This window comes from Alosa pseudoharengus, unplaced genomic scaffold, assembly GCF_046254945.1.
Source record: "Alosa pseudoharengus isolate Yale_2024_CS ecotype anadromous, Long Island Sound unplaced genomic scaffold, YU_APseudo_1.1 YU_APseudo_1.1_scf_1, whole genome shotgun sequence".
NCBI classification, from domain to species: Eukaryota; Metazoa; Chordata; class Actinopteri; order Clupeiformes; family Clupeidae; genus Alosa; species Alosa pseudoharengus.
Genome location: NW_027468564.1, coordinates 40,335,354 through 40,347,015, shown reverse-complemented (window position 1 = coordinate 40,347,015; position 11,662 = coordinate 40,335,354). Strand labels below are relative to the sequence as shown.

The window sequence follows — 11,662 nt, the reverse complement described above, 5'->3', positions numbered from 1 at the left end:
CGTAAAAATATTTTGTGCATGTAAAAATAGTTTGTACATCTTCAAATCCGTTTTGTCACTGTGTCGAAAAAAGTTTTGTGAATTTGCAAACGATTTTTGCACGCACGGATTTTCCATTTGCAAGTGTGCATCTGTTTTCTACAGACATGAAACAGATCTACGGGTACGAAACGAATTTACAAGTACAAAACTTTTTTACAAATTTTCCCAAAACAGCCAATCACAGCACTGCTTACTGAACGGTCAGTCAGCCGATCAGCTCGCTTCTTTAATTCTGAAACGCTGGACATACCGCTCTGGGTACATCCATAAACACCAGTCAGAAGAGGTGAAACACTTAAAAAAGAAGAAGAAGAGGTGAAACAAGTATTGGCTGGGCTAAGCTAACTTCAAAGATACTGCTTTTATCAACCGTCTCTGCTAACGTTACGTGAAAGCACGCACATATAACGTGGGAAATACAAAGGGAGGAATGACTAGTCGGAAACATTATAACACAATAACTATACAGAACAATTATCATTAATAATAATACTAACCCTGTGGGAACAATAACTTAATGAGACACGCTTCATTTTCTTCCATAATGGTAATCTACCCAATTTCGTGTAAAAGTACAATGGTTAGGGCGTATGAAGTCCGTCTTTTATGTCCAGAATGAATGGGTCTTTAGTCAGCCTAAGCCAACCTGAACTTTTTTGGTCATGTAACTGTTATGTTCTAGCTAGCTTAGGTAACAAGCTAACAAGCAAACAGCTCAACTTAACTCTATTCCTTCCCTACTATGAATCTAATATCTTTAACTAGAACTAATAAACAGTATAGTTTAAAACGCGAGCACTGGATAGGTAATTAGTAGGTAACAATACGTAATGGCAGCTAACTGGGCAGCTAACCGTCTCTGCTAACGTTACGTGAAAGCACTGCACATATAACGTGGGAAATACAAAGGGAGGAATGACTAGTCGGAAAACACAACAATTATCATTAATAATAATACTAATGATCACATTTTTATTAGTTCTAGTTAATAGTATTAGATTCATAGTAGGGAAGGAATAGAGTTAAGTTGAGCTGTTTGCTTGTTAGCTAAGTTAGCTCTTCTTTTTTAAGTGTTTCACCCAAAGATTGTTAACAATCTTTGTTTCACCTCTTCTGACTGTGGTGTTTACATGGATGTACCCAGAGCGGTATGTCCAGCGTTTCAGAATTAAAGAAGCGAGCTGATCGGCTGACTGGCCGTTCAGTAAGCAGTGCTGTGATTGGCTGTTTTGGGAAAATTTGTAAAAAAGTTTTGTACTTGTAAATTCGTTTCGTACCCGTAGATCTGTTTCATGTCTGTAGAAAACAGATGCGCACTTGCAAATGGAAAATCCGTGCGTGCAAAAATCGTTCGCAAATTCACAAAACTTTTTTCGACACAGTGACAAAACGGATTTGAAGATGTACAAACCATTTTTACATGCACAAAATATTTTTACGGATACAAAGTATTTTTACATGTACACAAATATTTTTTACGAGCACAAAATATTCTTACAAGCACAAAACTTTGGTACAGGTACAGAAAACTTTTGGCGAGAATTTTATACCATAAAGCTCAGTCTGGTGATGTCTAAAGGCCGTGACATGCTCCTGTGTCTGTATCCCGGTCACGCGGCGCGGGACGAGAATTGCGTCGTCAACGCGTATGAGGTGGGGTTTCGTGTGCTTCCCAACAATTGGGGCCGCGCTGCCAATGCGTCAATGACACACATCTTCGACACGCGCACATTTGCAAGGAGGAGGATACCACTTACTTAAGTGTTACAGACTTTAGGCAGTCATTGGTTGCAAAGGATTTCCCTCCTGATGCCTGATGTTATGAAAGGAACACTGCCCAAGATGTGGTGCCGGGCAGGCAGTTATTCCAAAGGAGAACAATGCCGCCACCATAGACCAGTTTTGACCTTGAGTCTCCTAGAATGTTGAAGGGCATGGTGGCAAGAAGGTTGTGAAACTGTGAAGTCAAATAGTTTAATAGAGGTTTTGGTGAAGATGGCAGGGACCCCAGGATTTTCTGAATGTTGGGAACATACTAGTATGATTTGGCATCAGATTCAGATGGTGAGGACAGAAGGCAGAGAAGCCAGGGTGGTCTTTTTGGATCTTGGAAATACTTTTGGTTCTGTGCCTCACAGTCTGTTGTGGAAGGCCTTCTACTACTTGCAGATCCCTGAAAAGATTTTAGCTTTACAGCAGTTAGGGCATATTTTGAGGACATTCAGTTCTTGTGCTACAACACAAGTACTTACCCCACATCGTGGCTGCATTTGGAGGTTGGCATCATAGCTGGATATACCATTTCACCATTGTTTTTTTTCACCATGCAATAGAGATCATTATAAGGGCATCAAAATGGGTTGTTTGAGGTGAAAGGATGGCACCCGGCTACCTTCCATCTTACCCTATATGGATGACGTGTCGCACTCGGCAACAACGGTACCATGTATCCGTCAGCTGTTAGCCAATTTGGATGACGGTCTGAAATGACTGAGGAAGATGTAAAAGTGTTTGTTAGGAACTGGTGGAAAAAAAAGTTTTATATTGATGGCAAGCTGATTTCATTTTAGGAGAATACTATTTTGGAAAACACAGTGTTTAGACAGGTGGTAGCTTACACACTAAGTGTAGGTTAAGTAAGTGACTGAGGACAGGTCTTAGAGCTTAGAGAATTAACTGTTGGGCTATATCTACTTTATCAATATAACATTGCCTTACAAGCTGAAGTTGTGGTGCTTGCTTTTCGGGGTTTAGCCAATAGCCACGCATCAGGTGGCCTTCGTCTGTATTTGAAATGGCTTTATCAGAGGTGGAGAAATATGAGCATTGAGCATGGGGAATTCTTAAAATGATAGTTGGTAACGTAAACGGCTTGGGGTGCCACACTTGGCTAGTTACCAATGGCCAGCTTGGCGGAGGAGTTCATCATAAGTGCTAAGACCAGTCTGAAGCTGACTGTCACAGTCCAAGGATCCAGTCATCAAGAACGCTGCGCCAACAGTGAAAACAGGGATGAAAGTGGAAAACCCAAGGTAAGCAGGTAAGCATGCTCAAGGCACACTGCAACATAGGGATGATGAGGAGCAGAATGGAAGAGCAGGGTTTGGTCTTCCCAGCTAGGTGTACAGAGGCAAAAAAACAAAAAATAGTTTCACTGTTCAATTGCGTATGGACCTGTAAGCTAACCGTGAGCCACATAATTTGTGCAAGCACAAACACATTGTCAAATGTGACTTCAGTTAATGAAAGTACTGGGGTTTAAAGCGGCTCATTTCATGGCTCAAAAGGGAACATAAAATCAGTACATAAACAGGTATTGAGTTGAGACATTAAAATGTGCATCCTGTTTTCAACATATAATTGACTGACTCTTTACCTCGAGTGTGGACTTATGCCTAGTAGTGTATACATATATAACCCACTCTACACATGTGGAAGTTAACTTGATTTAAAACTAAAACTCATGTGCCTCTCTCTAGCATCGATGACTATTTTCATTTGATGGTGTCACTGTGTTACCCATGGCAGTAGGTAGGCTAAAGCACCTAAAAACAGTGCACCTGTTGGGTGTAGTGGCAGTAGCATTCCTGTTGATGGCGGTCATTCTCTTTTAAATGGTACAAACAAATGCACAGATGCAGTATTACAGACAGGGGCGGATCTAGAGATTTTTTTCCTGGGGTGGCGAAGGGGTGGCATGAGGTTCCAGGAGGGGGGCCATGGACATTATTCAAAACTTAAAATTCTACGGATTTCATTGAATATGTTTTGTTCTCAACACTACATTACACGAGGTGGGAGGCAAATGGGAGATGTAGCTGGCGTTTTGGATGGTGTGGGTCTTAATATGCAGGCATGCAAACTCCTCACCTTTCGGCGAAATTCGCCGTTTTAAATCCAAAATGACTGACTTACGTGGTTTGTGCAGAACCGATGAGAAAATATTTAGGGGGGGGGTCAACGTGAGCTGAGTTTACTATTGTACTACAAACACATCTTGGTGTTGTCAGAGCGCCATTAAAAATTTCAGCAACGAATGTTAGGCTATGTGCATTTACTAAACATCGGTCGAAGCTTGTTGCTGCAGAGGCAACGTGAACAGAACGCTCGCACAGGTAGCCTAGAGCCTCCTTTTGTGAGCGCAGATAGGCGTAGATGCGTCTGAAATGTCAGCTGGAATGTGAGCACGGCGAGGAGAGGTGCCTAGAGATGTCACAGGTGGGCTAGTTGAAACGTTCAACTTCTGTTAGCAAAAGACGTTGAGATTAGTGTAGCAACGTAGCATTGGCGGTTTTGTTTTAATGTTGTTAAAGTTAGCGATATGAGACAAAAATATAGACACAACGAGTTAATTTGATGAATAGGTTACGTGCTGTACTTGGTCTAGATCGGCAAAAGGTGAAGCAAATACACAGACCTTATCAGTATAGCAAAGGCTAATGTGAATAACCTAAAGAGTTAAATGTCTCCTAAACTGGGCTGTGCAAAACGTTTAACTCTTTAATTATTCACATTTAACTCTTTAATTATTCACATTAGCCTTTGCTATACTGATCTTGCTCAGACAAAAATCAGTGTTGATTGACATGTCTTTAAGAAACGTTCAGTGACCTGATCTGAAGTAGCCTGTGCCTATAGGGTAGGCTACAGTTTAACATGTAGTGTGAACACTATTCACACAACACAACTTTATTGGTTGGTTAAACAAACTAACTAGCACAATGCCACAATCGATAAGTAACCTAGGCTGCAGGATAACACTTGTTATGAAACAGTGTGCCCTCCACAACACACCCACCCCCCTCTCCCCCAACATTATAAATCAATTGCACCATATTGATATGTAGCATAGTAATGTTATACACTATTTGAAAACTTGGACACTTGGGAATCCATATATGACAACCTTTTTCATGTACAATCTGTAGTGCTTTACATTATCAGATTAATCTTACTATGTCTCAATTAAATTGTATCAAATTGCCCTCCTCCCCCTCCGGTGCTTCCCTACCTTCTAGCTGCAGTGTGTATCCTTATCAATAAGATAGATGCAGCAAATTGGGTATTGAAATAGTCACAGGAATCCATATTTTTATTCATTGTTTTATCCAATATTTGTTGTGCAGATGTATAATCCATCTTATCCACACCCATTGAACCAACAAAGAAAATGCAAAGACATTTCTGTAATTATTCCATAGTGTAGTCATTCCATCAGAACCTCTGACAAACAATCCAAATAGTCCAGAAACCACACAGTAAGGCTTTTATTGTCAGTATGCATTTTGGGTAACCAAAAGTCCTATGGGGAGTTTCCATTGGGCATTTTACAAAACGCATGAGCATACCTTAGCAAATAATGGTCTAAATGACTCATTTTTCATTTTATTTTGATCTACTTTTGCACACGGCTTCACAAGACCTGGTCTAGACACAAAAATGCCCATTCCATAGGAAGTTAAAACATTTCAAATCGAGCAAGTTTCACCTGGTTTGGTTCAACAAATATTCAAACTTATCGTCTTTATTCTAATACTATGCCTACTATGTCTTCATGTCCAATAGGCCTGAAATCTTCAGAAATGTCTGAACTTCAGGCACAGAGAAAAAAGAAAGAAAGAAAACTCATGTAGATTGCTTAGGAGGAGAGGAGGGCCATGCTGAAGCATGCTGCCAAACAGTGTAACTGACCCCTCACACTTAAGGAGAAATAGGAGAAGAAGACACTTTTTTTATATTCACTTATTTTTATCATACATATGATATTTTTGGCCACAACACATTTTTTTAGTGATTTTATAGTTTGTCTTCTTTGTAAATCTCTGGTTTTGGGCCATTTCATACTCCGTGGAAGCTATGCACTATTGTCACTTCGCGTGCTCTTCTCACCTTTTTCACCCCTGACCAGTTTGCATGCCTGAATATGTGAATTTCTTTCTCTGTGTAATCACTATAGGCTACAGTCTAGTCTGTACTTAAATTATACAGTGTCAAAAAGCAATTCTAGGGGGGTTTGGAGGTATGTTCCCCCAGAGAATTAAAAAAAAATGACCCCTCAAATGATTTCTTCTAGTTAGTTTTGAGGGAATATGCACACATTTATAAAATAAGCCATCAATAGATTTAGGTTATCTGGACAAGATTCTAATGCAGGATTGTTGCAATGATAACCATGACTGTGACTGTCAAAACATTTCCATCTGATTCAATAAAGACTCAGTCAAGTAAGTACCTTCTTCGTCAAAACATTCCTTTTGGATTTATTATGATACAACAATTTAAATGTACATAACAAGAATGTATTTATTAATCTACCACCTCACTAATAAACATGCAAACACACTGGTGGACAGTAACTACGTACTGGGTATGGCTATCTAATTCAATTACTTAATTCTTTGGAAGGTTTTTACTTCAACCCCCACTACAATTAAAGGCCAAATATCTTTAGCAGGGATTTGAAAAGGTTCAAAGAATAAAAATCAAAACCGGAAACGAATACAGTTTTTGGATGGACGTAACCAAAAACGGGAGCAAAACCAATTTCACTTGTTCCAGAGTGAAAACGTCATTTTCAATTTTAGATAACCGGTTAATAACGGTATTTATCATTCCGATTACCTTTGTTTGAATATTATTCAAAACTCCATAGGCTTGGGAAGTCACCTGCCCACACAGTGTTTCCCAGACCCCTTATAAGATGAATTTAGTCAGATGTTATGAATCGGTATCTCCCCTGTATAATTGGCTAGAACTAGAGTACTAGTTAATAAAAAAAAGAATATTAATATCCAACACTATCTAACTGCCTTTTCTAAGTATGTAATCTAAATTACTGAAACCATTTGTGAAATAAGATAGGCTACCAGAGACACAAATATTTAGGCCTGTCATGCAGTTGGTAGCACCATACATAGGTTAGGCTATTGCAAGGCTTAAAGCAAGGACATTTTCTGTGCCTGAAGTTAGGCTATCAAGCATTTTTAAGACCTAATATTATATAGGTATTATAATATTATGACATCAAATAATGTTTTTGCTCATAACGAACCTAAATGAAAATCATTCTGTTTTCAGTCCCTAATCTTTAGTGGCAAATTATGTTTCGCCATTCACAATCTAGGCTACTCACTCACTCACAAAGTGGTGGATAATGAAGTACTGTATTATTAAAGTACCTTTATAAATATCCTATTAAGAAACGACCTCAAACATGAGTGAACAAGCAACATGTTAATTTCTTGAGGCACAAATTTCTGTGCTGGCCTCAGCTTGTTGGTTGATCTACCAGCAAATGATTGAAATCTACCACCCAATGAAACTGGAAGATTTAACTGGAATCTAAGCAATTAGCCTACATTTCATGCACTAAGCTTCATGTGATGTGCTTTGACATCATCAAACGTCTAGTCTAGTAGCCTACTCTGAGTAGGGTTTGTTTGAAAATAGTACTTTTACTTTGAGTAGAATTTCAGTCATGTAACTGTACTTTTACTTGTGTAGATTGATTCACACCATATATGAAAAGAAAAGAAAAACGCAACCCCCATCACCAGCTTGACACTGATTAGATATCCTAGTGTCATTTGACATGTCGACCAAAATTGGATAGTCATAGATGCTGGGAAAGTGGATGCATGACAATTTTGAGAACCCATGTTGATTCATCACGTGCATTAACGGGTTGACATCGACAGCGATAGGCTATTTACAATCAAAGGTTCTAAACTAGCGACACACACAAATAGACTAACGTTAAGCTACGCACGAGCATGCCCTTATTATCTGACCTGACCATCATCGAAAAATTCAATGAGACAAAGTCTTGGGGATGTAAATGACGTAGACTTACAGTGAGGTTGTTGCCGGGTTAACCGACTATGGGTCTGATTATGACTTTTTCGACTTTGTGGTCAAACTTACCACTTCGTTGTAGACAGTTGACACCTAGTTGCATGCACTGTACAACCTGAACCTGCTGCCAATGGTGAAATTTCGCGGAGGTCACTGCGCTGATGGTGATGGGTGAAACCATTGTGAGGGGGCGGGGGATTCTAAATCGGCGATTTCTGTTTGAGAGGTGTTTGGTGCGGGTTTCACACCTTCTCACAGTTCTCAGACCAACATGTATGAACATAAAACATACTTATTTCATAAAAATTTATAAAAATAAAATATTATCTGATTTATAAATGGGGTGGCAACAGGGGTGGCAAGACTGTGTCCCAGGGGTGGCAGTTGCCACCCTTTGCCACCCCGTAGAACCGCTCATGGCTATTAGGCCTATACCAAAAGTGTAATACCTATTTTCCATTTAATTTTCACTTCCACCCATAATTTCTTTATCTATTTATCTATCTATATATCTATCTATCTATCTCTTTGCATCATCATCTGATTGTGTCTGCATAATGTAAATGTCCTATAACATTGATTGTGACATACCATAGATAACATGTAAACAACATGTTTGCTATTTTTTAAATAAAGTGTTTAGATTCACATACTGCCATGTGTATGGCTAATTTTTGGAGGCTTAGCCAATTAACCACATTGCATTAGAACACATAGACTAAAGCATTTCATTCATAAGGAACCATTCACAAAATATACCACTCCACCATGTCAGTGAAAACCAGGTCTCATACTGTGAAACTCTAATCTTACACGGTAAGCTACGTCGATTCATAAAGGATATTTAAGAAGTAGCCCAACTAGTTTCTCTACAACTCTACAACTATGTTGACAGTCATGGTACTGTTTAGCTGTCGCTAGTCTATGTTTTTTCAAAACATTAACCTTTTAAAGACCATTCAAAGAGCACTCCATGGGAATTGTTCCTGCTTTTTGGGGTAAAATGTGTAATCTGTAATGTATAGCCTACGTATTTCAGTGGCCCAATTCCTTATTCTTTGTTTGAAAAGCTGAACACAATGTAGGACTATATTTCAATAAGCTACAATGTGGTTTCACATTTCCCTTTCATAGCCTCCTGAGGCGTTGATCCTCTCCGGACACTGACTGAGACAATAGGTCAGAAATAATCCAGAAAAGTCAGCTTTAGTTTTACATTTAAGAATGAGCAAACGGGGTATCTCTCTCTCTCTACCTTTCTCTCTCTCTCTCTGTGTGGGTGTGTGTGTGTGTGCGCGCACGCGCGTGTGTGTGTGAGAGAAAGAGAGACAGGGAGAGGAAGAGAGGGATTTTGTGAAGCGACCAGTTGAATGAATTGAGATTGTTACAGTACAAAGGGACGCCTCTATAACACCTTTCATCTGACCTGGGGGCAGTAGTCAGAAACGTCTCTCAACCAACCCCTCTGTGCTATCTCCATCTCAACAATTTGTCTATTTGAATTGGACAAACTCCAAAAAACTCAAAAAATTCATTTTGCAGAAATCTATGTTTTATTATTTCTTTTGAGAGGGCGTGATTGGTAGAACTGTTGCAATTTTACTACTCTACAAAATGTAAATAGGCAATAATTGCATTTATCCTACTCTTACAACATGGCCTTGAGTCGCTCACTGGCAGGCGGCAAAGAACTCCTTGTACTTTACAGCGCTGCACTCCGGCTGGAACAACAGCGCCATCCTGCGACAAGAGAGAAAAGCGAAACAGATGTTGGCCTAGCTACAAACTGGCAGCTTGTGGGGCATGCAAAGAAAACACGGCGCTATAAGATATAGGCTATAGGTTTGGTTATTCATGGCAATCACAATTAAATACGGTTAAAACAAAAAATGTACATAATAACATACAAAAATACCGTGTTTATTTTAGGAAATAACCCCAATTATATAACTAAGCGATGTTGCAGACAATAAGCCGCATTTATTTATAGGCGAAGCGATTTAGGCTACTGCAATGTACTTTCCTCAAACAAGATGACAGGCCGACGTGAACACTTGCCGTTATAAGCTATAGCCTTATTTCTGCTATACTCACATTTTCTTTAAGAGAGCCTTGGCCTCTGTGTGTTCATCAGGGTTGGACATCCTGTTTATGAGATATAAAATATCCGACATGAGAAGAAACATGTGTTGTGATAATTCCTTCTTTGCAAACAACCACAGTGGCCTATGTTATGTTCTCCCCACTTACATTTTGGGTAGAATTTCTTCAGCGCAGGCGATATCATCAGCAATGTCATCATCCAGAAAGGCTTAGGGAAAAAAAAATAATAATGTAAGAATTGAGCTGACAATGACATTATTGCATCCTAAATGGCAACGTAATATTAGGGTATGACTTTTTTAAGTTACCTTGGCAGTCCATCTGACAGATGTTCAGTGATGGCACGGAACCAGAATCGCACATGACGCGGTCGCTCAGCAGGAAAATGCCGTAGAGGGTCCACAGTTCTCCGCGCTGCTCGGCCGACTCCTCGCTGCTGCTGCTGCTGCTGCTACTGCTGCTATCACCAGATCCCTCCTCGGAATTTGAGCCCATGAACTTGGAAATTGCAGACCGCGAGCCTCCAGCACCGGCTGACCGTCTACCCCGGCGGCGCCCTCCTTGGCTTCCAGAACCCTTGGAGTCTTGGGGAACCGTCAGCTGGTTCTCAGCGCTGGTGTTGAACCCAGAGGTGAGTTCAACGTGGCAAACGACTTGAAGGCAAACAAATAAATAAAATAAAATGGGGGAAAACACATGCTCAATATTAAAAAGAAAATATGTGCTTTTAGGAATCGACCAACCCCTATCTTCAGATAGCCTAGCCTACTATAGCCTGTGGCATGCTATTGCAAAGTGTGATTAGGCTACTGAGTGCAGTCGATTGTTAAATTATTTATCATGTCATTGATTTGTCCATTATGAGGTGCCCTGATCGCCGCATCTACCACAAAATCAACATCTTGTCATGTCATGAGCTAAGGCCTACAACCTTTACAAGATTGCTATTTATATAAAGGTGTGCGTTGGACGACGCAGGCATTTTCAGGCAGTATAGGTAACTCACTCTTCGCCATCAGGTCTTCTGTGTCGATCATGAGTAGAATCTGCTCGGGCAGCCTGTTGAAGACCTCTTGCATGTGGTTCTTCACCTCGCATTTGGACAGCACCACTGCTTCACTGTTGCCGACAACCATCGCCAACACAGCCAGCGCGGCCAACATTCCAGCACGTAGAGTTGTCCGCATGATTTCACCTGTAGATCTCTTTCGGCGATGCTCTTGTTCACTACCAGAATGTTGCCTGAAATCAAGTGACTTGTTGCCCTTTATAGGCCTAGATCTTTCCCCCCCCCTTCCTCTCTGCTTTCCCACGGCCCGCTTAGCCTATTATGCCTCTTTGTCAGATGTCCTGTCCTCAAGTGTCAATTGACGTCCGAATAACATAGTCCACAATTTGTGACCCGAATAACATAGTCCACAATTTGTGACCCAGTGTAACGTTTCAAGGGTGGTGCTGATTCATGGAACAGAACAGAAGACAGTAACAAAAACAGTAAGCTAAACTCTGTGTCATGCCGGCCCAGACATAATAAAACCCGCCCATGCAGAAATTGTATCTCTGCAGGATTCATGTAAGGTCTAGTCAGTGTTGCGGCACCTGTCACTGGATACAGGCATTATCTTCCTGTGGCGACTGTAATCAACCAAATATAATCCCAACA

At 40.4% G+C, this 11,662-nt stretch overlaps 1 protein-coding gene across 1 annotated transcript; it reads right to left on the bottom strand.

Annotated features, from left to right (window-relative positions):
- Positions 1-9,426: 9,426 nt before the first annotated feature.
- LOC143139548 (uncharacterized) lies at positions 9,427-11,319 on the bottom strand. Its single transcript, XM_076300157.1, has 5 exons — positions 11,006-11,319; positions 10,308-10,652; positions 10,147-10,207; positions 9,991-10,041; positions 9,427-9,636 (listed from the first exon to the last, which is right to left on the bottom strand). The coding sequence occupies exons 1-5, from the start codon at positions 11,184-11,186 to the stop codon at positions 9,567-9,569; spliced, it is 708 nt and encodes a 235-aa protein (XP_076156272.1). The 5' UTR covers positions 11,187-11,319; the 3' UTR covers positions 9,427-9,566.
- Positions 11,320-11,662: the final 343 nt, after the last annotated feature.